This window comes from Microtus oregoni, unplaced genomic scaffold (assembly GCF_018167655.1).
Source record: "Microtus oregoni isolate MIOR12 unplaced genomic scaffold, Mior012 000079F_003, whole genome shotgun sequence".
Lineage (NCBI taxonomy): Eukaryota > Metazoa > Chordata > Mammalia > Rodentia > Cricetidae > Microtus > Microtus oregoni.
Window position 1 is genome coordinate 344,969 of NW_024544155.1, and position 27,158 is coordinate 372,126.

Genomic DNA, 27,158 nt, shown 5'->3' on the forward strand with positions numbered 1-27,158 from the left:
GTAAGGGGCACACTCATCCATTGCTGGTGGGAATGCAAACTTGTCCAACCACTATGGAAATCAGTGTGGCGGGTTCTCAGGAAATTCGGGATCAACCTGCCCCTGGACCCAGCAATACTACACTTGGGAATATACCCAAGAGATGCCCTTTCATATTATGAAAGCATTTGTTCAACTATATTCATAGCAGCATTATTTGTAATAGCCAGAACCTGGAAACAACCTAGATGTCCAACAATGGAAGAATGGTTGAAGAAAGTGTGGAATATATACACATTAGAGTACTACTCAGCAGTAAAAAACAATGACTTTTCGAATTTTGCATGCAAATGGATGGAAATAGAAAACACTATCCTGAGTGAGGTAACTCAGACCCAAAAAGATGAACATGGGATGTACTCACTCGTATTTGGTCTCTAGCCAAAAATAAATGACATTGAGTCTATAATTTGTGATCCTAAAGAAACTAAATAAGAAGGTGAACCCAAAGAAAAACATATAGTTATCCTCCTCGAAATGGGAAGTAGACAAGATTGCCGAAAAAAAAATTGGGATCTTGGGGGTAGGGTGGGATAGGGGTAAGGAGAGATGGGGAGAGAAATGTGAGAAGGGGAGGATGGGGGGAACTTGGGGAATTTGGATGGTTGGGATAAAGGAAGGATGGATATGGGAGCAGGGAAGCATATATCTTAATTAAGGGATCCAGCTTAGGGTGGGCAAGAGACCTGACCATAGAGGGGCTCCCAGGTGCCCAAGCCGAGGTCCCCAGTTAGTTCCTTGGGCAGCTGAGGATAGGGAACCTGAAATGACCCTATCCTAGAGCAATACTGACGAATATCTTGCATATCACCATAGAACCTTCATCTGGCGATGGATGGAGATAGGGACAGAGACCCATATTGGAGCACCAGAATAAGCTCCCAAGGTCCCAATGAGGAGCAGACGGAGGGAGAACATGAGCAAGGAAGTCGGGACCGTGAGGGGTACACCCACCCACTGAGACAGAGGGACTGATCTATTGGGAGCTCACCAAGGCCAGCTGGACTGGAACTGAAAAAGCATGGGATAAAACCAGACTCTCTGTACAATGAGGACTGATGAGAAGCCAAAGACAATGGCACTGGGGTTTGATCCTACTTCATGTTCTGGCTTTGTGGGAGCCTAGCCAGTTTGGATGCTCTCCTTCCTAGACCTAAATGGAGGGGGGAGGACCTTGGACTTTCCACCTGACTGCTCTTCGGCCTGGAGAGGTAGGGGGAAAGGAGTGGGGGGAGAGGGAGTGGCGTGGGAGGAAGGGGAGGGAAATGGGAGGCTGGGAGGAGGCGGAAATTTTTTTTCCAAGAAAAAATAAATTAAAAAAAAAAAGAATGGCCCTCATAGGCTCATAGATTTAAATATTTGGTCATTATGGAGTGATACTATTGACAGAGATTTGGGGTATGGCCTTAAAGTAGGTGTGGTCTTGTTGAAAGAAGTATGTCACTGGTAGTGAACTTTAGGATTTCAAATGCTCATGCCAATTCCAGTGTTTCTCTCTCTCTCCCTTCTGTCTGCCAATCCACATGTAGAACTGTCAGCTCCTTCTCCATCACCATGTCTGCCTGCATAAATCATGCTTTCTACCACGATAATAGACCAAACCTCTGAAACTGTAAGAAAGCCCCAACTAAATACTTTCTTTCATTAAAGTTGCCATGGTCATGTATCTTTTCACAGCAATAGAATTTTCACAGCAATTGATTTTAACATGCTAAATTCTCAAACACATTGAGAAAATACAAATGACTTAATAAAATACAGGGGTCTATGTAAAATAATTTAGCAAATAATAAATATTATTAAATTGTATGCATAACAATAAGCATGCTAATTTGAAGATTTAAATTAATCCATATGAAGTGAAAGGTATTTTTCAGCTAAAGACAATGTAACTAACCAAGGTCACATGGTATAATTAATAAAACATTATATATGACTGGATGAAACTGTAGCACAAAGAAAATTTGGATATATTCAAAACTAGTTTACATTAACAGCCAACAAAATTATAGAAAGAATACAACATAGAAACCATAAAATATTTGAGCATCTGTATAAAACACCCCAAAATATCAGCACAATATCTACTGAAAATATGACAGAAATGTAAATCTTTAGTATAGACAGAGAACTACTTCATAATCAGTACTAGTATATAAGACCTGTCTTTGAACAGGCCTTCTAGGTTACTTTGATAGATGTTTTATAAATGGGGACAGTACTTGTTTTTTACCCTGTTTGATTCATATACTCTTATATTAACAACAATAATTACATCAGAGTTGTGTAAAACTAATACAATAACATACCAGGATTAATTTTCACCCCGACTTTCTTAGTGTAAGCTTTGCAAGTGCTGTTGAATTCTAAATGTATATAATGAAATGGTTTCATTGACAATGACCGTAAATTTTCATCTACCACTGGACCAATAATCTCAATCACTTGCTTCACTTTAAATACTCCAATTTGATGTGGAACAAATGAACAAATCACATTCTAAAGAAAAAGAAAATTCAATCAGTACTCTATTGTTAGGAAAAATAAAAACAAATTTTAAAATACAGGTTATTTAAATTTCAAGCAACATGATTTCTCCATGGAAATTTATAAGCACTATTAGGAAACATCAACAACAAGCTACATGATGCCCATTATTGGAATTTTAAGGAAATTAAGAACACAATACAACAGTATTTCAAGAACAATATATCAAAAATCTCCAAATCCACTTTTGCACAAAAATAAATGACAAAATTCATTAAAATTAACTTTTCCAGTTATTTAGAAATTATTGAAGGGTTAACAAAAATTCAACATATCAGGAATCTTGCTTAATGTGTAAAAGCCGTCATGGCATTTTCCTCACTCTCAACCACCTAAACTGTTTTGTGGTCTGCAATTAGAGTAGCTGTAAAAACAGTTAGCACTAACATCCAAAGAAGAGAGAAGTGTAGGTGTGGAGATCTCCAGAAAACACATTTATATAGATTATGCTTTTGGTTCTGCCTGACAACTGGTTGAAAAACATTTAAGACATACTTTTATATGTGATACAGAGACAGAGAACTGAGTATCACAAGAACATGAGTTCCCATGTCATTTAATGTTTAAAGAAGCTATTAGAAAACAACTAAATAACTAAGATATTCATACAGTGTTTTCAAAGCTCTGACAGTGAAGGAGGAAGTATATTTAAGCAGGTATAAAAAGAGAGAAACAAAGCCAGAGAAAGGGTTACTGGAAGTGACCTGATGAGAAGCAGCTGCCTACAATTCACCTATAAAAGAAGAATGTTCTGACCTCTGCTCTAAGCATATGCTTCTGTAAACATGATTGACTGTAGACAGGGATCTCCTGTTAGAAACATAGTCATATCAACTCTCCATGTCTTTTAGTCACAGAAGACAGCTGCCTAAACCCAACAATGATGGAATGGTTCAGAAATATTGCTAGAAACATACATGCTATACCTATGTATGTTTGTTTAGACCTAATGAGGCATCTCTCTGAGTCGGCATATAATAATTTATTCTGACCCTCAACTTCATCTTTGGTGTCTATATGAGAGAGGTGGTGTCTTTGTGACATTCTTGTTTGCTTGTTTTCTGTTTTTGCCATAACAGCATGTTCCTGGTTACATAGAAGGCCACATACATCTGCATTATGGTACAATTCTTAGTAAGCTATAATCCCTCAACTCTGGCTGATGCTGATTTAAGGCATCTGGTGAAGAGAAATTGAAAATAAAAGTTGTAAACTACTTGCAAGAATATCGAAGACAGCGTTCAATGACTATAAATACAATCGCTGAAATGTCAGTGAAAGAAAACTGATAATTAGCCTTAACTCTAGGGATGACATAAGGGAAAGTGTCTCTAGACAACAATCAGACATTGAGATGGGGAGAATGTTGGGACTAATGAGTCCTGGCCTTCTGCTGGATGTTGGGACTAATGAGTGCTGGCCTTCAGCTGTTCTTCCCTCCTAGAACCTTCTAATTAAAGTTACTAGAAGCTGTGCCTAGCTTAGACGATCAGAGGATGGGATTTTCACCTGTTGGCCTTTGACTGCAGTGTATTTAAGCCTCCATGGTATTAATAAAGAGGGGCTTTTGGTACCAGTGTTTGAAGGTCTTTGCAACCTCCAGCCCTTTTCCCGAAGCTCGCAAACTGGGGTCTAGCGCACAGATCACAGACCGGGGCCGTGGTGTGCGGCAGGAGAGAAAGAATTATACGGAAAATTGTACAATACATAGGAGAGACAAACATGGCTGGGTTCCTAAAGAACCATTTTAAAACCTATAGAGGAATTTCATATGAAATGGGGATAAGAGAGAAAAGAAGGAGAGAGAGCCTGCACAAAAGTGAATGAGACAATCGGTTAGAAAGCTGGTTCAACAGTTAAGCCACTCTTCCAGAAGAAGAGGGTTCTAGTCCCAGAATCCAACAAGCTGGTTTTCAATCTTAACTGTAACTGACCTCAATTCTCCTTTTCATAGAACATCATAACACAAATTTGAGAGATTTAAATAGAGACATTTCTAATAAGGTACCATTCACCTTGCTGTTGATTTAAGCAATTATTCCCCTAAAGAAAATAGGTGGATATAGCTATCATCATCAGTTATTGGGAAGATGAGAACTAAAACCATACTGGAACACCATTTTTCACACAATAAGATAATTGTAATGAAAAAAAGGATATTGTCAAGTGTGGGAAGGGGCATAAAGGAATTGGACTGTTAAGTCACTGCTGGAAGAAATACAAACTTAAGCAATCACTTTGACAAACACTGTAGCATGAATTTTAGTTGGCCTTAATAATAAAAACCCAGAATCAGATATAAGGTTATTGTTGTATATCAGAAAAGCAGAGCAGCCAGCCACTAGAAAGTTCTCTTACCTCTACCAATGCTCAGACCAAAGGGGTGATACTGTCCAGACTGCATCTGCCTCCACCCAAACCTCAGACTACACTGAGCTCCTGTCTCCTCCCGCCTTATATTGCTCTCTCTGCCCAGCCATATCCTGTCTTCACCTCCCTAGTGCTGAGATTAAAGGCATAGGATCCCAAGTGCTGGGATCACCTTTCTGTGAGTTCTGGTTCTCTTTTAGACAGATTAAATCTCAGGTACCCCAGGGTGGCCTTGAAATAACAGAAATCCCTCTGCCTCTGTCTCCCAAGCCTTGGGATAAAAAGTGTGAGCCACCACTCCCTGGTATCTAGTGGCTTAACTCTACACTCTGATCTTCAAGCAATCTTTACTTGTTAAAAACACAAGCAAAATGTCACTACATAACACTACTGGGAACAGGTCCAAATGTGAAACACAGCATTTTCTTTTTTTTTTTTTAAACACAGCATTTTCAAGATTTAACGCGGCCATCCTACAGGGGCTATACTGCCCATACATCCTCTCTCTTCCTATCTCATCCAACTTACATCCAGATTCCCCCACCACGTCTCCCTCCCTCCCTCCCTCCCTCCCTTCTTTGGCGACATAGCGCCTCCCTGCTCAGCCTGCTAGGGCGCTGGGACCGAACCCGAACCAGGAGGACAAAGGGGTGGCCGCCAGTAGCTCCTTTGTTCCCATAGCCTGCCCACAGCAAGCAGGGTGGGCCCTTTGTTCGCAAGCTAACCAAGCAGCGCGGAGTTTCGATCTGGGCACCGAGCGAAACATCATTGTGGAGAAACATCTCTGGGGAGTGACATCACTGGGAAGGTACATCAGTGGGCAAGAAGACCTGATCCTGTAAAAGAAGATCCAAAGGGGAGTATTGGGAGGAAGAGATGGGCAGACGCCAATGCAGGAATTCTCCCAACAATCTGAAAAACAACACGAAACCACCAGAAGCCAGTGACCTCACAACAGGAGGACATGAACACCTTAATAAAGAAGAAGGAGAAAAAACTGACTTCATGAAAGTGATTGACACCCTTAAACAGCATATAAAAAACACCCTTATAGAAATGGATGAGAAGTATAACAGAAAGTTCAAGAAATTGAGTAAATCAGTGAATGATACCCTAGGAAACCAAGGAAAAACAATCAAGCAGATAATGGAAACAGTTCATGACTTGAAAACTGAAATGGAGGCAAAGAAGAAAACACAAACAGAGGGCCGGCTGGACATGGAAAATCTAGGTAAACGAATAGAGACTACAGAATCAAGCATAACCAGCAGAATACAAGAGATAGAAGAAAGAATCTCAGATTCTGAGGATAACATAGAGAAAATAAAAGCTCTGAACAAAGAAAACAGCAAGTCCAACAAACTCTCATCACAAAACATTCAGGAAATATGGGACACAATAAAAAGACCAAATCTAAGAATAATTGGAGTAGAAGAAGGAGAAGAAGTGCAGCTCAACGGTCCAGAAAATATACTTAATGAAATTATAGGAGAAAACTTTCCCAACCTGAAGACAGATGTACCTATGAAGGTTCAGAAGCATACAGAACACCAAATAGTCTGGATCAAAAAAAAACTCCCCTCGCCATATAATAATCAAAACACAAAATATACAGAATAAAGAAAGAATATTAAAAGCCGCAAAGGAAAAAGGCCAAGTTACTTATAAAAGTAAACCTATCAGACTTACACCTGACTTCTCTATGGAAACCATGAAAGCTAGAAGGTCCTGGATAGATGTACTCCAAAAACTAAGAGACCACGGATGCAAGCCCAGACTACTATATCCAGCCAAACTTTCGTTCACTACAAATGAAGAAAACAAAATTTTCCAGGATAAAAACAAATTTAAACGATACGTAGCCACAAATCCAGCCTTACAGAAAATAATAGAAGGAAAATCACTAACCAAGGAGTCCAACAATGCCCAAAATAACTCAGACATCTAGAGACCCTTCACCAGCGCAAATCAAAGAAGGAAAACACACAAACCCTATTACTAAAAAAGTGACCAGAGTTAACAACCACTGGTCATTAACATCACTTAATATCAATGGGCTCAACTCACCAATAAAAAGGCACAGGCTAAGAGATTGGATAAGAAAACAGGATCCAACATTCTGCTGTCTACAAGAAACACACCTCAACCACAAAGACAGGCACTTACTCAGAGTAAAGGGATGGGAAAAGGCTTATCAAGCAAATGGTCCTAAGAAACAAGCAGGTGTGGCCATACTAATTTCTAACAAAGTTGACTTCAAACTTAAATCGATCAGAAGAGATGGAGAGGGACATTTTATACTCGTAACAGGAACAATTCATCAGGAAGAAGTCTCAATCCTGAATATCTATGCCCCTAATATAAAAGCACCCACATATGTAAAAGAAACATTACTAAAACTCAAGGCAGACATCAAACCGCACACACTAATAGTAGGAGACTTCAACACTCCTCTCTCACCAATGTACAAGTCAAATCAGACAGAAACCTAACAGAGAAATTAGAGAATTAATGGAGGTAATGAAGCAAATGGACTTAACAGACATCTATAGATTATTCCACCCAAAGAGGAAAGAATATACCTTCTACTCTGCAGCTCATGGAACCTTCTCGAAAATTGACCACATACTCGGTAACAAAGCAAACTTACACAGTTACAAAAAAATATTAGTAACCACCTGTGTCTTATCAGATCACCATGGAATAAAGTTAGAATTCAACAACAATGCTACCCCCAAAAAGCCTACAAACTCATGGAAACTGAACAGTCAACTACTGAACCACACCTGGATCAAGGAAAAAATAAAGAAATTAAAGTCTTCCTTGAATTCAATGAAAACAAAGAAACAACCTACTCAAACTTATGGGACACTATGAAAGCAGTCCTAAGAGGAAAGTTCATAGCACTAAGTGCCCACTGAGAGAAAAAAGAAAGAGCACACATTGGAGAATTAACAGCCCACCTGAAAGCTCTAGAAAAAAGAGAAGCAGACTCACCTAGGAGGAGTAGAAGACTGGAAATATTCAAACTGAGGGTGGAAATCAACAAAGTAGAAACACACAAAACAATCCAAAGAATCAATGAAACAAAAAGCTGGTTCCTGGAGAAAATCAACAAGATTGACAAACCCCTATCCAAACTAATCAAACAGCAGAGGGAATATGCAAATTAATAGGATGAGAATTGAAAAGGGGTACATAACCACAGACACAGAGGAAATTCAGAAAATCGTTAGATCTTACTACAAAAGCCTGTATGCCACAAAAATGGAAAATGTAAAAGAAATGGACACGTTTTTAGATAAATACCATATACCAAAGTTAAACTAGGACCAGGTGAACAATCTAAATAGACCTGTTAGTCGTGAAGAATTAGAAGCTGTTATCAAAAACCTCCCTACCAAAAGAAGCCCAGGACCAGATGGTTTCAATGTGGAATGCTACAAGAACTACCAAGAAGACCTAATACCTATACTCCTTAACGTACTTCACAATATAGAAACAGAAGAGTCATTGCCAAATTCCTTTTATGAAGCTACAGTTACTATGATAGGAAAACCACACAAAGATTCAACCAAGAAACAGAATTACAGGCCAATCTCACTCATGAATATTGATGCAAAAATTCTCAACAAAATATTGGCAAACCGTATCCAAGAACACATTAGAAAAGTTATCCATTATGATCAAGTAGGCTTCATCTCAGAGATGCAGGGGTGGTTCAACATACGAAAATCTATCAATGTAATCCAGCATATAAATAAACTGAAAGAAAAAAAACATATGATCATTTCATTAGATGCTGAAAAAGCATTTGACAAAATTCAACATCCCTTTATGATAAAATTATTGGAGAGATAAGGGATACAAGGGTCTTACCTAAATATAATAAAATCTATATACAGCAAGCCGACAGCTAACATCAAATTAAACGGAGAGAAACTCAAAGCCATCCCACTAAAATCAGGAACACGACAAGGCTGTCCACTCTCGCCATACCTCTTCAATATAGTGCTTGAAGTTTTAGCAATAGCAATAAGACAACATAAGGGGATCAAGGGGATTCGATTTGGAAAGGAAGAAGTTAAACTTTCATTATTTGCAGATGATATGATAGTGTACATAAGCGACCCCAAAAACTCCACCAAAGAACTCCAACAGCTGATAAACACCTTTAGTAATGTGGCAGGATACAAGATCAACTCCAAAAAATCAGTTGCCCTCTTATACACAAAGGATATGGAAGCAGAGAGGGAAATCAGAGAAGCTTCACCATTCACGATATCCACAAACAGCATAAAATATCTTGGGGTAACTATGACCAAGTAAGTGAAAGATCTATTTGACAAGAACTTTAAGGCATTGAAGAAAGAAATTGAAGAGGATACCAGAAAACGGAAGGACCTCCCTTGATCTTGGATTGCACAAGATTGCATTCCCACCAGCAATGGATGAGTGTACCCCTTCCTCCACAGCCTCTCCAGCGACCCTATCCTATAGCAATACTGACGAATATCTTGCATATCATCATAGAAACCTTCATCTGGTGATGAATAGAGTTAGAGACAGAGACCCACACAGGAGCACTGGACTGAGCTCCCAAGGTCCCAATGAGGAGCAGAAGGAGGGAGAACATGAGGAAAGATGTCGGGACCACGAGGCGTGCACCCACCCACTGAGACAGTGGAGCTGATCTACTGGGAGCTCACCAAGGCCAGCTGGACTGTGACCGAAAAAGCATGGGATAAAACCGGACTCTCCGAACATGGCGAACAATGAGGGTTGATGAGACACCAAGGACAATGGCACGGGGTTTTGATTGTACTTAATGTGCTGGCTTTGTGGGAGCCTAGCCAGTTTGGATGTTCACCCTCCTAGATATGGACGGAGGGGGGAGGACCTAGGACTTACCACAGGGCAGGGAACCCGGACTGCTCTGTGGACTGGAGAGGGAGGGGGAGAGGAGTGGGGGGAGGGGGAGAAGGATGGGAGGAGGGGGAGGGAAATGGGAGGCTGGGAGGAGGGGGAAACTTGTTTTTTGTTTATGTTTTTTTTTCTTTTCTCAATAAAAAAAATTTTAAATAAAAAAAAAGATTTAACGATTCCTCTATATGATATATTCTGAGAGTCTTAAGTATATATCCATATAAAATCACCCAGAAATGCTTATAACATCAGTATAATTGCTCAAACAGGGAAGAATCAGGAATCAAAATAGAACTGTCCAACAGATTTGAAACCACTGTATATTTTAAGATGCACTTTTTTTACTGTACCCACAAATTTTTCTATGTTATTATGGACACTGAATACTTTCAATATTCTTCTGCCATCATTTTCAGCATAAAAATATTAAATTTGAGCCGGGCGGTGGTGGCGCACGCCTTTAATCCCAGCACTCGGGAGGCAGAGGCAGGCGGATCTCTGTGAGTTCGAGACCAGCCTGGTTTACAGAGCTAGTTCCAGGACAGGCTCTAAAAAAAACCACAGAGAAACCCTGTCTCGAAAAACCAAAAAAAAAAAAAAAAAAAAAAAAAATATTAAATTTGTATACACACTTTAATCAGCTCAGGCAGAAAAAGTTAGTAAAGAATGCTTAAGAAGTTCTGTTTTAGCCGGGCGGTGGTGGCGCATGCCTTTAATTCCAGCACTCGTGAGGCAGAGGCAGGCGGATCTCTGGGAGTTCGAGGCCAGCCTGGTCTACAAGAGCTAGTTCCAGGACAGGCACCAAAGCTACAGAGAAACCCTGTCTCAATAAGTTCTGTTTTAGAGTGTCTAGAAAAGAGTTGGCAAGAGTGGCTAGCCATAATTAAAATAACTCCTGAAACATGGGGGTGGGGGCTGGTTCCAACAAGACTGTCTTAGTATTTGTTTTTTGTTTGTTTGTTTTCCCCCAACATAAGAAACTGCAAACTAGCCAACTATTACCTGTTTGAAATTTCAAACTTTAACTAAATCTGCAAGATATCGCTCATGTGATTCTCCAGAAAAATCTTCCCGAATGGAAATAAAATGTTCTTTGAGTTTGGATGGCACTACATTACAGATCCTGTTTAACACTCTACAATCTTAAGTCATACCTGTTTCTGTATATGTCTTAAAATTCCTTAATAAAATAAAACTGTTTTAGAAGCAACAGCTGCATTTCATAGTGCACCTGAACATTACATGCTTTCACTGGAACAATGCAGACCCTTAACAAAGAATTATGGATTCTATATGACTGGATGTATAACTAATTCTAGGTCACATAAGAGACATACTTCATAAACACTAGTAGATCAAATGTGGTCCTTTCTCCTCTGTAAATTACTCTGAAAAAAAAAATAGCTGAAGTGCTAATGGAAGGAAGGCAAAGAATAAGCTAACTTACCTGAATACATCCTTCATCAATTTTGCCCCTTTCAGGATCCATTTTAAAGTGTGCAGTTTTTTGAAAATGGTACATCACAGGAAGTGATATGGATTGATTTTTTACAATGCACAGAATATCCGAATGCTCACCCATGAAACAAGGTGCAAAAGTAAGTGATTTTCCTGGATCAAACTGTAAGATGACAGGAAGTCCAGAGCCTGTCAAAGCTAACTCTACTTTTTGAAGTCGATTACCTGAAAAAGCAATAAAACCTACTGAACAAAGTGAGGAGTGTTTGGAGAACCAAAAATATATTAGCTTACTTCACATAGCAACACTTAAAAAATATGATGGGAAATAAGGAGCTCATTCGATCTTCTGCAAAACCATTGCCTGCCTTCTTTATGCTACGCATAATTTTGAGTCTTGAGGACACAGCTATGAATAAAGAAAAAGCTGCTCTGATGGATTTACATTCTGGAAATATAAGGCTGACAGTAACTACATTTGTAACACTTACAAAGGGTAGAAGCTATATGTAAAGACAAAGAGTGAGACATAATACAAAGTCTTGGGGAGACTGTTTTAGGTAGAGATATTCAAATAAGCCATTTTAATTTATACTGCAACATTTGGGCAAACATTTCGAGGAAATGAAACATCCATAAAAAGTGTGTTCCAAGTAGAAAGAGCAAATTCAAGCACTCTAACGTAGGAACTTGCTTCTCACATTCAAAAAGCCATAAGGAAACACATATGGTTGTTTTAGGAGAACTGTAAAAGGATGGTCAGAAACAGTCAAGGTTATAGATATATTCTTGAGTGCAGAGTAAATAATCTTTGCCCATTTACTGGATAGAGGAGAGGAAAATCAACAGATGCTAAATTATGACACTAAGGGCTTTTTTCCTATGTTTTATTTGTTTGTTCATATATACTTTAGTGCGTGTGTGAGCAACTGAAAGTATAAACTTGCCATTTCTAGAGATTAATAAAGACTGAAGCATAAAGCTACTTATAAAAAATTATTATTTTTTTTTTGAAATATTTCTAGTTAGCTCTAACTGTAAACTTGGAACAGCCTAGGATCACCCAAAGAACTGTCTAGATTAGATTGGCTTGTGGGCATTTATGTGGGTTTTCTCTTCATGATTTCTTGATGCAGAATGATCCAGTTCACTGTAGGCAGCATCATCGCTAGGCAATGATTCTGGGCAGAACAAGTAACTTTAGCATGAGCCTGTGTCTAGTGGATAATCTAGTGGACATATCTAGTAGATCATTCAATGTATTTAAATCCTTTATGTAAAAAGGAATGAGGAAAGAAAGGAGACTTGAATCAAATGTGTTTAGCATGGAGATTTTTAGAATGAATTACAGAATTTAGCAAATACCAAAACATCATAATCCACTAGGGTGAGTAATATGAAAGTTAAAGAGATTAGTTTTTTCTCTTCAATCATTATGGGAAATAGGTCAAAGGTTATATATACACAAAAATGAATATTAAATCATACATGATAGAATAATACAGACTGGGAAAGTATATATAATTTAGGGTTGGGGATATTAGGTATTAGACAGAACTGTGGATTGTGTGAGAGTCAAGATTCCTCTTGTTGTCTCTTCTGTAGTCATCTAAGGTCTGATTCAAAGCATATTCCCTGCTTACAGCCCCTCCTCTGGGAATGTCCCTTAGAAAATCACCTAACTATGTCCCAGGGACTTGAGGTCAAGATGCCCCAGCTAACTGACAACTTTTGTATCTTATAAACAGCTTGTTTGCTTTACTTCCCCCTGCAACTGCCAACCAGGATGTAGTTTTTGCCCTTAAAACAGGCAGGGCTGCTGTGTGAGCACGGTTGCTCTCCAGATAATCTCCAGTTAGTTTAATAAAGACTCCCAATTTGGACTTTGGTTTTCTGTAGTAGTCCGTGGGGTCTTTGATCCATAACCGACTTACTCTCTACTTAATAGTTTTATGAAGAGAACTGTAACTAGAACCATAGAATAATGTTTTTCTTACTAGAGTTCTCATTGATCAATTGTAGCCTATAAATAAGCTGTAAGATGAATGTAGAATATCCATCTCTAGCTATTAGAAGCTTTATTGTTCTCTGTTCCCCCGATCCAATCCCCCAGTCTCTGCAGCAGAACACCTTTTGCAGCCTCCCCTGACCCTTTGCTCCCACCTCCTGCGGATTTCACAGATCTCTTTCCAACCTGCCACTCCATCCCCCCTCCCACCTGTAGCTTTTTCCCAGACCCCAACTCTAGCAGGCACCCCCTGCTAACCAACAGGGCATGCCAGAAAACCAGGTAGGATGTACACAGACCATCTCTTCTTTTCCTGTTCTCCCAGATTCAATCCCCGAGTCTCATCCCAAGTTCTGCAACAGAAAACCCCATGGCAGCCTTTCCTTTCCCCTTCCCACATCTCCTGTGGCTGCCATAGATGTTCCCGTGTAACCTTCCTATCCACTTGTTTTGTCCTAGACCACAACCAGAGCAGATACCTATCCCCTGCTAACCCAAAGGCTGCTCCTCACAGGGCAACACATAAGCTTAATGCAGACCCACATGTCTCCACTGCTCCTGAGATCCAATTTCTCCCTCCCAACCCCTACCCACGGCTCATCCCTAGCTTCTTAGTAGGAAAGACACTGTGGTCTCCCTTTCTTAACTGACACCATCCCCAAGGAATCACAAAGATTCTCTCTTCCAACATTTCTTTTTCCAACTCACTTCAGTTATGAAGGGGCCAAAATGTGTCCCTACTTTAGACGTGGAACATCCCCCATTATAAAGAATGACCTAAGCATGAGTCCAAGATGTCCCCCAACCAAGTTTGGCCAATCAGCTAAACTGTTCAAGGGCTGAAAATGAAGAGAAGCAATAAAGAAAGCCCAATGAAGGAATTCTGGAAATGAAAAATTTAGGAATTTGAACAGGAACTACAAAGGCAAGCTTCATCAACAGAATACTAGAGATGGAAGAGAGCAGCTCAGACATTTAAAATATAATATATAAACAAAATGGACGCACCAATTAAATAAAATCTTAATCTAAAAAATTCCTAACACAAAATATCCAACAAATCTAGGACACGGAAAAAAAAGTAAGAATAATAGGTATAGAAGAATAGAAGAAACAACTAAGCAAGGAGCACATGAACTCACAAACTCTAAAAAAGCAATCATAGGGTTTTAAAAGGACTACAGCAGCCCCTGTGTGTGAAATATATTATATATTACATATGTATTGTATTATATTATAGGTATTAGCTTAATATTTTTATGGGACTCCTGAGTGTGAGAACTAATGAGTCTCTGGCTATTATGTGTGTTCTTGGAACTCTCTTTGTCCTTTTGGGTTGCTGTGTCCAACTCTGATGTGAAAGCTTTTGCTTCATCGTAATATATTTTATTTTGTTGTGTTTTGTTGTTATCTTCCAGAAGCCTGTTCTTTTGACATGAGACACAGAAAGGGAATGGATTCAGAGGAAAGGGAGGTTAAGGAGGAACTGGTAGATATAAGGGAATGAGAAACTATACTCAGAAAAACTATGAAAAAAAAGTATCTATGCTCAATAAATGGGGTAAAATAAGAAAAAAAGCAGCATTAACAAGAAAACTTGAAGTAAATGTTCTCTCATCGGTAAATATAGTTCAATATAACAAGGCATGACATCAGTAATACCAGCAAGACATTTCTGCCATACTGAGCAAGATTAACAGCTTAATTAAACAGAGTGACAGTATATATTCATACTGGCCTGCAAATCTTCCAAACTCTTGGCTTTGCTAAGTTAACAGGAAGGATTTACATCTCCTGGGCATAGCTCATTTTTTTCAGAATTTGAATTGCAACCTCCCTATTCATTCATCTTTGATCTAGCTTATTAAAAGTGACTCAAGTACTATTACATTTTTGCTTTGCTCCAATCAACACAAAACTACTTGAAATTGTAAAAAAAAAATCAATGCCTCTTAATATGTGGCATAGAAAATACATGCCTTTCACATACTCATGGTATGTATCCAAAGACAGTATTACCCTGTTGAGTAGATCTCAGTCTTGATCTTCAACTGTTACTATAGGCAGCATTCTAGAAGTAAAGGTCTGATCAAAACAAAGTGGCCCATTTGTTTTATGTCAAATCCTATGAATAAACCTTGCCATATCTAAAAATTAAAAATATTCAGTTTTAATTTCTCAAATTCCGAGATCATAATGTTTATCTAAAGTCATGTAAATGTTTCCATGGTTGTCTTCACACGCCACAGATGATATATTAAAGCCATGAAAGTGTATAGATTTTTGTTCAATGTAAAAAATAAGCATTTTATATTTTTCCTGTAGCACTGATGCTCATTATTCTATTTTATTGTTTGAAAATGTCACACATGCATATAATGAGCTTTTATCCAATTTACCTCCCATTTTCTCCCATCAAACTCCTTCCAATTCCCTCACATGTGCTATTTTTTCTCTTAATGAATTTTAACTACTACATATTTAATGGTCTTATTCAGTTCATACTTACTTTTCATGGTGTTAGAGTTATCATCTCTTAAAAATCCATCTTTACTTCCCACAGAATCAAATCTCACAAAGAGGGCATAGTCTTGCCTATGTGAAGGCCCAACATCCTTTTTAATATCAACCTCTAGCCTGTTAATATCATAATTAGTTGTTTTTAAAGCACAGGTTACATGTTTTTGTCACTTGTCAATAAAAATAATCAACCTAATTCTTAAATCTATATAAGCAGATTAAAAGGAATAAAAACACATCTATTACCTATTTTCCAAATTTACTAACAACAAAGACCTCAGAGCATAAAGCTCAAGAAAGTAACTGAATTAATACTTATATTTTTAAGACAAGACTAACTTAAGTGTCCCAATATGCCAAAACCTACATGACATGCCACAGTGTTTATACTGTATTTTTCTGCCAGATAGAATTCACTGTTAGCAAAGGAATCTAAGCAGTCTCTATAGTAACCCATATTTCCCTTAGTAGCAAATTCTGTTACATATTTATTTACTCTCATGAACTAAATTCATATTTATCACCAATCAAGTTCCTCATAATGGACAAGTAATTAGAGAACATAATTTGATATGAATCAGATCTTCTTAGAGAAATGAAATGGAAGAATGGAACCAAAAGGGAGAAATGGGAACAAGGGTATAGATAGGTTACACCATAGGCCAGGTCTCTGATTATATTTATCTAGCTTACTTACAGATTAGCTCTTCTGCGAGTAGATACTCAAATACACAAAAAGTGGGTGTGCAATATTAAATGGGAGCACATATAGTATGTTAAAAAACAAATTTAACTAAGACTTCAAATATTCACACCTAAATGCCCATGCTAGACTCCCACAGTTAAAATGCTCTCATAGGAAACAACATTTGGATTTCTTTCAAAGCATGTAGAGGTGGAGGAGGCTGAAGAGATGGCGCTAGAGTTACGAGGACCCAGGCTTGGTTCCCAGCACCCACATCAGTTGACTCACAACAACTACCAATACAATCATATAAAATACAATGGGGACACATAAAATAACATAATCTTGTATTGTTGAACATAATTTTATAGATTTTCCAAAGACACTTCTTAGAAAAGTATCATTAAGATAATTCTTGAATATATGAGTGGGGCAATTAACGATTAGTTTTGATGCCGTAGTTTCATTTCTGTTGACTTGATAAAGCAATGAAGAAGAGAAAGGTTTATCTTAGTTCACAATTTCTGGTCAAATTCCATCATAGCAAGAAAATCAAGGCAACAATGTAAAGCATTTTAAAATGTAAATGTAGTCAGCTCATAGTCACAATACAGAGAAGAGAGAAATAAATAAATGTTTGTCTAGTACTCAGAAAGCTTTTTTTTTTTAGTTTTATAGAGCATAAGATCCCGAAACAGAAAATAGCAGGTCTTCCCTCATCAATTAAGGCAGTCTTCTATGTACATGACCATAGGCCAACCTAATACAGTTTGTCAATCACTGATTGAGATTCTCAGGTCATTCTATCAAGTTGACAATTAAAACTAACCATCATATCCTCTTAAAACACTCAGCCTACAAAAATCGTGTATCACTAAGTGACAATGCTGTAATGGAAGTACACTAAACATGACCATCTCACAAAGGTAAATTCTTACAGTTGAGAAACAGACTAAGATAATATTGAATTGTTTACCATATATTCAACATTTTCAAAAGTATTTTCAGCCTAGATAAGAAAAGCAAGTACAAAGAGCTATGAAAATATACACTGCATGTGTTTCATTAAATTCTGTGGGTTAACGGAAGTAGATAATGTTGTTTTAACATTGATAGTATTCAGTCAGCAAAGATTCTGTTCAAGTAAGAGCATCACTTCCTATTTGGTGTCATCTATAAAACACTACAGGCATCTCACTATTCCTGAAAAAAGTTCTGGACTGCACAAATCAACTTATGGAATCCAAAACAACCAAAAATTTTACCTCCTCCACCCATTCCCTATAGATCTAGGACTTTAATTACAAAAATATTGTATGTCATATTTATGAATATTGGAAATCTTAAACATGTTAGAAATATTTAGAAATGTATGAAAAATATGATTTTTGCTTTCCTACATGCTGTACTATGACATTAAATAAGTCTGGTTAGTGTATCATAACTAATTTTCATTAATAATTGGCATTACAAATAAATTCACTTTTCCTTACTTTGGGCTGAAGCAAAATGTAATTACAATCTTTTGATAGGGGAGTAAAGTCCCTTCATTGGGAACACAGGTCATAAAATCAGTCATATCTATTTTCTTTATTTTGTTTAAGTAGGGGAGATTATTTAAGGCAATATCTGTCCTTTGATGAATATTTGCTCCCTGTAACATAAAATAAGACATAAAAGCATATTAGGGAAAATGGAAATAACATATTTGAAAGAGTTAAAATAATTATTGCAATTTTAGAACCTAGAAAGTGAAGAGTATTTGTCTCTACAGTAACATATACCTAAACTTGACAAAGGACATGATACATCTCAAAATTTGAGGAGAGTAGGAATCTTCAGAGTAAGTTACTAAGTTGCAGGGAGCATTTGTCTGGTTTAATTCAGACATGATGCACCACTTTCGCTCAATTTACTTACCAGTTCTTCTCCAACACAGTCATCTTGCATTATTGCCACCCAGTTTACAGTTTCAGGGCTATTGTTAAACAAAAGTGCATGCTCAAGTTTTGATGTTCCAAAGAAAACAGAACCAAACCGTATGCATTCCAATTTCCTGTCACAGTTCATGTTAAGCAATTCGATTATCTGCTCAACCACATGAACTTTGATGTTCAAGAGTGTATCAGGACGACCTTGCAAACTCACTCTATAACATAATAAAATAAGTGTAAGTATTTTTATTATATATTCATATTTATATTCTTCTAATTATTTGAATAAAGTTTTTAAAATGACATCATAACTAAATTAGCAGATTTAAGATTAGTTCCTTTCATTTACTATTAGAGATTATGACGTCACTTTGTGTGCCTACATCTATAAATTGGAACCGAGGCCCAAGCCATCATCTACATTCCAATACCACAGTTCCCTAAATCAAACATACCTCAGAAAAAATTTCAAACTAATTTCAGTTCTCATTTAGCACATCTGGCACATGTTTCTTTCTTTCTGGCATGAATACAATCCTTTCAACTTGACCCCAACATATACCACAAATAACTGGCTATCATCAAAACACTTACATTTTTCTATAATTGTGGGGTTTTATCTATACCATATCTCAACATACCTGTCCTTCCTTAGATTCCTGGCCATCACACACTTCCCTCGGTTTTCATTCTAACTCAATCATGCATGCTCTAACTTTTCATTCTAAGACACAGATCCTCTGTAAATTATTTGTTTCTTCTCTCTTATTAGTCCATATTCCACTCTTCAGTGAAATTCTCAGGATTCCTATGTTTTAGATACCACATATACTCCTAATACCCTGTACCCAACTAATCTAGACAAAGCTGCTTTCTGGGACTTAGAACATGTAAGTCATAGCCAGAGACTCCACAATGACTCTAACAATGAAATCACTCCTCCCATGCCACATATGAACTTTCTTCCACTTTCTTTTGTTCATTAACTCATCAAATGAATTAAACAGGCTTGTATTAATATATCTTAAATCTGTGCATGTCTCTCAATTTTCCCATTTTAGGCCCTAGCTCTGCCTTTTCCTATTTCTTTTTGGCTTTGCTTTTATAAATATCAAGTCAGATTGTCAAATTTCTTTTGTGCTCTCTGATTTGTTTCATGCACGGCTGTTACTGTGACTTTCTAAATTGCAAACTGATCCTCAGATTAATTTTCAGGCTCACAACTGGATCTCAAAAACCACAATAGTAACCTTCAATAAGAAATACATTTCAGGTGTAATTTAGTAGCTCACACACATTATTAAATGCACATCACATCTATGAGTGCACTGAAGCAAACCTCATGAAAAAATTGTTGTCCCATACACCCTTTACTGGATCTTGTGTCATTCCTTTGTTTTAGCCTCACCTCACATCACTCCCTTCTACTTCTTCAACTCTATATTGCCTCTGATTCTTCAGTAGGAAATACAGTTATCTCTAAAGTTTCAAATTGTCACTTTCTCTGCCTGAAATAACTCATGTAAGCCAATCTATCATCAGCATTCATTTTGCCTGTACACACACAAACACACACACATACATACACACACACAAACACACACACACATACACACACACACACAGACACACCAATCATATCATTTCCATTCACTAACCAGATCCTATTTAATGATTAGTGTGTGGTTCAACTACCAATTTATTAGTGGAATCCTCAGACCATTTCCTCGGATCCATAAAACTGAAAGTAGGAGCTGCTATTCTGTGTATCTACATGTCACTTCTGCGTTTGCTTTCCATGGCTGAGCACTATCTACACTTGCATGTCCTGATATGTAGGAAGAGCTACATAAATGAATAGCAAATGAAAGAAAGGGGGTTGGCAAACAAGCAATCAATCAGAAAGAAGAAAAAAATTGAGGTCTATATAAACATTTGTCCAAAAAGATACTCTATATTTACCTTGCCACTTCATTTACAATCTGGGACTGGTCTGCACAGAAATCCACTTTGATGACCTTTGATGACTTAGCCTTCACAATACCACTACTTGGAGAAATCACAATAGGTAACTGACCCTGGTATTCTGTTTTAAACGTGCCTAAGGAGAGTAAGAGGCACAGTTTTTAACTAGACCTTTACAATAGACACACATTACACAGATGATCCACCGAGGAACAAAAAAAAATGCTTTTATTGTGATTACAGATACTGGCATCACCTAATAAATCTGAACTCATGTTGGAATTTAGCCCTCAGCAGTAACTAAAAATATTATATATTCATTTTTGAAAAGTACTTATACTAAGAACACTATATATCCACATACATGCTCTTCAATCCTTGTTGTAAGCTGTATGTTTAATCACTGAATTCCATTTTACAAATAAGAAATCAGACACTTAGATATCTTGATCTCTAAAGTATAAATATGCAATTGATGCTTAGTAAAAATAAATTATTTGCCCAGGTTTTTTTCAATTAGTAAATGAAGCAATTAAGTATGACACTTGGTTAAATTTACCACCCAGAAAAGCAGTTTTCTTTTAAAGCATCAGTATTTTTCCCAAAAATATTTGCCCATGTCTACAGATTAATCTTTCATTTTTTCATTAAAAAATACACTAAATATCTCATTAAAATTTAATCTGCATTTGAATTCAGAGTTTTCACATGTAATGTAACTATAATTTGGGGCGATTTTAATCTAAACTGGATATATTACATTTAATCACTAGAGGATTATAAATAAATAAGTTAAGATATTTTGGAGAGAAAAAAATAAAAAAAATTCAATCATATATAATCACTCTGAAATATTACTAGTCTTCAGAATCAAAGAACCTCAATCATTTACCTTAAGAGACTCTATACTTCACATTAGAATCAAACTGAAAATAAGCCTAATATTCTATAAACTCCTAAGCCATGAATATTCACCCATGAAGGAACCAAATCACTGAAAGCTAAATGAACAAAATTGAATCAGAAGTACCTATCAGTTTTATTCTTGTATATTTTATGAGAAAATATGTAATGGGATAGATTGTCTTTTTTCTTAATTCCCATTGTTCAAGCAGGCAGCTAAGAGAAAAACAATCTAGAAGTAAAGAGGACTGGATTTACTATTTCCTTATATATTAGACATGCAGTCTCAAAGAAACAGTCACTATCTAGAATTAGTCCTTGTACTAGATTGGGAGAAATGGCAATCTTGCAGCCAATGTAGCTAACCATCCATCAAAAGAATGACAATTTTTTTTTTTGATTTTTCGAGACAGGGTTTCCCCGTAGCTTTTTGGTTCCTGTCCTGGAACTAGCTCTTGTAGACCAGGCTGGTCTCAAACTCACAGAGATCTGCCTGCCTCTGCCTCCCAAGTGCTGGGATTAAATCACAGAGAAACCCTGTCTCAAAAAAGCAAAAAAAAATGACAAATTATTTCCATTGTTGCAATCAATTAAAAGTGTGCATTGATAGCATTGTTTTTCATAGCTAGAACCTGTAAGCAACCAAAACGCCCCTCACTCAATGAATAGATAAAGAAACTGTGGTATATTTACACAATGGAGTACTACACAGGAGAAAAAGTAATGACACTTTGAAATTTGTGGGCAAATGGATGGATCTAGAAAACATAATATTGAGTGAGGTAACCCAGACCCAGAAAGACAAATATCATATGTACTCACTCATAAGTGGCTTTTAGAAATAAAAAAAAAACAGCCTACAATTCACAATCCCAGAGAACCTAAACAACAATGAGAACCCGAAGAGAGACATACATGAATCTAATGTACATGGGAAGTAGAAAAAGACAAAATCTCCTAAGTAAATTTGGGAGCATGAGGACCATGGGAGAGGGTAGAAGGGGAGGGGAGAGGAAAGGAGGGGAGTGGAGAAAAACATATTGTTCAATAAAAACAATAAAAAAGATATTTGTAAAAAGTATGCATAACAACATATACTTTTATGAAAACACCTGGCCACAATAACAATTCCTAAAAATAATCAAGTCTAGAAAAAAGTGTCCTTCCAATGATAAATTATTATAAGCCTTTTACAGACCATGATCTGAATGCCAAGTTGACTATGACAAATAGAAAAAATATTTCAAGTCCACAATGAAACAGGTATCATACCAAAATTTTAGGTAAATACCTAATCAACCATCTAAAGTTCAATTTCATTAAAGATAACTGTCCAATATGATATAGCTAGTAAGTAAGGCATTGAGGTCTAGTTCAGTCTCTGGATTAGCCTATGTCACTTCTATAACACCAACCTGCCTCCCATCTTCAGAAAGATCACCAGTCACATAACCAGCAGGCTGTGTTAATATGGATTATAAGAGGCAGGTTCATTTTTCTTAAATGATTACATAGCTATCCTTTGTAGTCACAACACTTAAGGGCCTTTGGTTCTCAAATATTTCAAATGATAGACATTGTTTCTTGATGACTGGGAAAATCTATTATACTAGATGCAATTTAAAATAATAGCAACTCTTCTAAATTTGTAAGCTTATATGACACAGAACACATACCTGGAGCTTTGCCACGATTAATAATACTAATCTCTTTACAGTGCACTTTACTATTGGCAACTAATATGCCAAAATCAACTACTGGCACAATTTCCAGGTGACAGGTTGGAATCAGCCTAAGAGCGAAGAAAAGAAGCACACAATTATGTGTAACAATAAGAACACCTTCATAGTTAAGCCCATGGAAGCACACACACAGATACTTTACAGACATTTAACTCCTTAAAAGATATTTCAGTTTATTTACAGGTCTATTGATAACACTGCTGTCAATAAAAGGAGTAATGAAATAACATATGCAAACTATAATGCAACCTTATCTTAACAAGGAAATCAGACTTTATCATATAAGCATGATTTGACAGACTATTCATTTATCTCAATTTAGTGTTACTCTATCATACGTGAAATTCCTTTTGAGAATTTCCACATAAGTCCATTTAATGTTTTGAAACTTCTTAAAAGGGGGGAACTGACTTTAATACTTTGAAAAACATAAAATATGATAAATGAAAAAAGCAATGATACTGTATTAGGGGAATATTATAGATACTTTCAGTTGCTATGACCAAAACCAGCTTAGGCAGGCAAATGTTTCTTTGGCTTAAGTATCCAGATCATGGTTTATCATTGAGGGCAGCCAGGAGCAAGAGCAATAGAGACAGGAAAATGCACAGCCGCACTACTTGTTCTCTATGGCTTGTTCGGCTTGTTGTCTTATATATCCCAAGACCATCTGGCCAGTAAGGCACTGCCCACAGTGGACTAGGCCTTCCCACACCAACCATTAATCAAGAAAATGCCCCCATAGACTTGACTGCAGGATAATAAATAAATTCTCTCTTCCCATGGGACTCTAGCTTGTATCAAAATGTCCAAAGCTAACAAGAACAAGGTTTAAAACACGATCTCTGTACAATGAAAAAATGTGATTTGCTACATGTGTCTTTAATTTAATGTGTTCAAAGCAGCATGTATGTAGTAGGCATTTTCAGACAGCTTTCAAAAATTCATTGTCTCATATGAAGCAATCTCATGACACATCTATTTTATATTTAGATTGCAAGCTCTACATCACAGAATGTCCTTAAATGAATTAGTACAGTTTAATAAAAACAAAATTGTTACAAGACAGATGTGAAGATTACATACCCAATCAGAGGAACCTCTAGAACTTTATTTCCTGCATAGATAAAGATGTGATCAAACACGTCTTCATTTTTATCAGGATGATATTCCACCATTGCTGACATCTGAAGGCCAGAAGCTAGTTCCTTATCCAGACTCGTCAACAACAGTTTGAACTTAAGTGGAAAAAGATAAAATCAGCACGATTAGTACCTTATAAAGATTATGAGAAACTAATATTTAGGGAGTGTGTATTATTACCAAGCATAGGTCTTATTCCCACCTAACAAGAATTTTTTTAAAAAAAACTTTAAACTGATATACATTAAATGTATATATTTACAGGGTATGATGATTAGACCTGTACGAAAATGCCCTTTTAGTTCCTATCCTTAGAGAGTAGAGATATATCTGTTTCTCCGTAAATTCTCAATAAAGTATGACACAAAACCGCACTTATGCCTCTTAGTAATTCCTGAAGGAATCAGGAACTTTAAGTGTCAGAGGGCAATTAACAGCACCTCAAAAAAAAAAAAAATCGACCTCCTAGGATTTTTTTGAGGTGTTGTTAATTCACCTCATGAATTACTTCATGATTCACTTCAGAATCATGAAGATATGGTGCATAAAATTGGAATTCTTAGTAGATGTAACCATCATTGTATTTATAAAGCTTCACGAATCTGTAATTTTCTGTTAACTAAAAATGAAAACAGGAGTGAGGACTTTTCTTTTTCCAAACACAATTATGAAGAAGCATATTCTCTCTCAGCTTCGCCCCATCTAGTCTTTTCCTCATACCCCCTACTTGAAGTAAAAGATTCTTTCTCCACTCTTTCCCACTCCCTCCTTTCCTTCCTCTCCCTCCTCCCATCATTATTTCGCCTCCCCTTCTCACTTTTCCTATCCCCTTCCTCTCTCCCTCTTTCCATCCCTTTCTCTCTTCCATTCTTTCTCCCTTCTCCTCCCTCCCTCTCTCCCTTCCTTCCTTGGCTCTTTTGTTCCCTCTCCTTCTATCCCTCTCTTCCTCCCTCTCCCTAAGTCTTTACCATTCTCCCTCCCCCTTCTGGCCTTTCACTCCCTTCTCTTCCTCCCTAAATTCTCTTCCTCCCCTTTACACCTTAGCAGTTATCCCTTCCTCCTCCCCCCCCCCCCTTTTGTTATCTTCTCTTTCCCAGTGACTACACCTCAGCAAATAAAATCCTTCCCGAATTCCTTAGAAATGTAGATTTTGGTCTTTGGGCCAAAGGGTTGCTCAAGTGCGGAAGCTACCCAGGAGCTTTCAGTACCCTTAATTTATCACCTGTGGCTTCCCAGGCTCTTGAAACCTCATCTTCTGGTTCCAGCGGCCCAAATTGTGTACAACGAGAGGCAGCCGGTACACTTTCCCAGACACTGCATCCAGGAACTTCAGCTCCGAAGGGATTACCCTCAGTTGAACTTCCTTCTTGGTGCTATCCACATCCCCAGTGCCTAAGGAGCCCCGCTCTGTGTCCATCGCGGACCTCTAGATAGCCAGCAATCAGAAGCGGACTTGACCAACTCCCGACTGGCTAGAGTCAACAGATGTAGCTAGGAGACAAGCACTAGGAAACCATTATCCCGACTCCACGTGAGCGCTGACCCAGGCCTCGCCCCAGCATTCCTTTGGAGGCAGTCTCCGGAACTTGCCCCGCCCTGGCCACGCTTCTCTGATGTAAGAGCTGGGAGCTGCGTGCTACTCTCACCCTGGCCCTAAAGTCCCCTCCCCCAGCCCCTGCCCTCAGGCTTGTGCCTGCGCAGCAGACCTGTACTCAGTGAAAGGTCCCAGGGCCTTGGGCTGGGAAACTCGAACAGCAGGTTTCTGTGGAATCAGAGAATTGGTTGACAAGTATCAGCAAAATAATTGGAAAATACTTTACTTTGTCAGCCTCAAATCCAAAAGCAGCTGATGTTGACACAGCCAGGGTTTCAAAGTGGCATTTGGTTTATTGGCCATTTTCCTGGATCCTCCTTTAGAGCAAGTTTAGTGAAAATGATAGTCTGCAGGGTCTATTAAGGCAGCCAAATTTGACTGAAATGAAGGACTTTAATAAGGAGAAAAATGTCAGTGACCTTTAGGCCAGCATTTCTGTCTTTTCTATAATACCAAACTATTAAATTATTATAAAATATAAAAATGTATAAAAGTAGAGATGACTAAATAATCTAAAAAAATACATTATTTTTTTCTATTTTTCCCCAGTGCAAGGATCCAGAATCTTGAACATTCAAGCATTCTATTACTAAACTACATCTTCAGCCCCTATATAATTAAATTTAAAAGAAATTACAGACTCAAAAAACAAATGCAATCCAGTGGTTTATTTTTTAATACAGATTTTAGTTCAGCATGACTCTTCCAATACCAAGATCATAAATAGTTTTTTTTTCCAAAAATTATGGAGCAATAATTAAGTAGTCCTAGATTTAAAGTCAACTTATGAATTTATTGGAATTGTTGTTGACAGTTGAAACAAGATTGGAAAAGGGTTGATTATACTGTGCAAATCTCTAGGAAATGATAAAATATCTTCTGGAATTCTTGTCTTCTTTACCAGTGGGATATTTGAATCACCTTTGAGGTTTTTTTTAGAACACAGTACAAAGCTGGCCTAGATCCCTTTGGCAAAGCCAAGTTTGTTCTGTACCCCTGAAAGATTTAGAGTTTGAGTGAATGCAAATCACGGTTCTGGTACAAACCCCTAAACAAACTAGAAAACAATTGTAAACAACAAAGGAATGTCAAAATTCCCTTCTGCACACACTCAAAGAAAAGACTGGCTGAAATCTGAACTGTATAACAACTCTTTTGGCTTTGTTTTCAATTAAGGAAGGCTTTAACTCAGAAATGTCTGCAGTAAGATGGAACACCAGGGAGATCTAGTCCTCTGTTTGCTTTGTGCAGATACCTGTAAGGCCTGTGTTACACATGCCGACATATACATGACCCCAGGGAGATTGAGTTGATAGAAGGCTTT

At 37.5% G+C, this 27,158-nt stretch overlaps 1 protein-coding gene across 1 annotated transcript in view; it reads right to left on the reverse strand.

The window, feature by feature from the left end:
* The window catches only part of Cfap47 (cilia and flagella associated protein 47), a 279,387-nt gene extending 253,730 nt beyond the window's left edge, over nucleotides 1-25,657 (reverse strand). Inside the window, 9 exon segments of the mRNA XM_041642780.1 lie at nucleotides 2,349-2,538; nucleotides 11,330-11,565; nucleotides 15,858-15,985; nucleotides 18,047-18,207; nucleotides 18,474-18,702; nucleotides 20,450-20,588; nucleotides 23,032-23,147; nucleotides 24,184-24,335; nucleotides 25,463-25,657. Of these exon segments, the coding sequence (XP_041498714.1) occupies nucleotides 2,349-2,538; nucleotides 11,330-11,565; nucleotides 15,858-15,985; nucleotides 18,047-18,207; nucleotides 18,474-18,702; nucleotides 20,450-20,588; nucleotides 23,032-23,147; nucleotides 24,184-24,335; nucleotides 25,463-25,657 (1,546 nt within the window).
* Nucleotides 25,658-27,158: the final 1,501 nt, after the last annotated feature.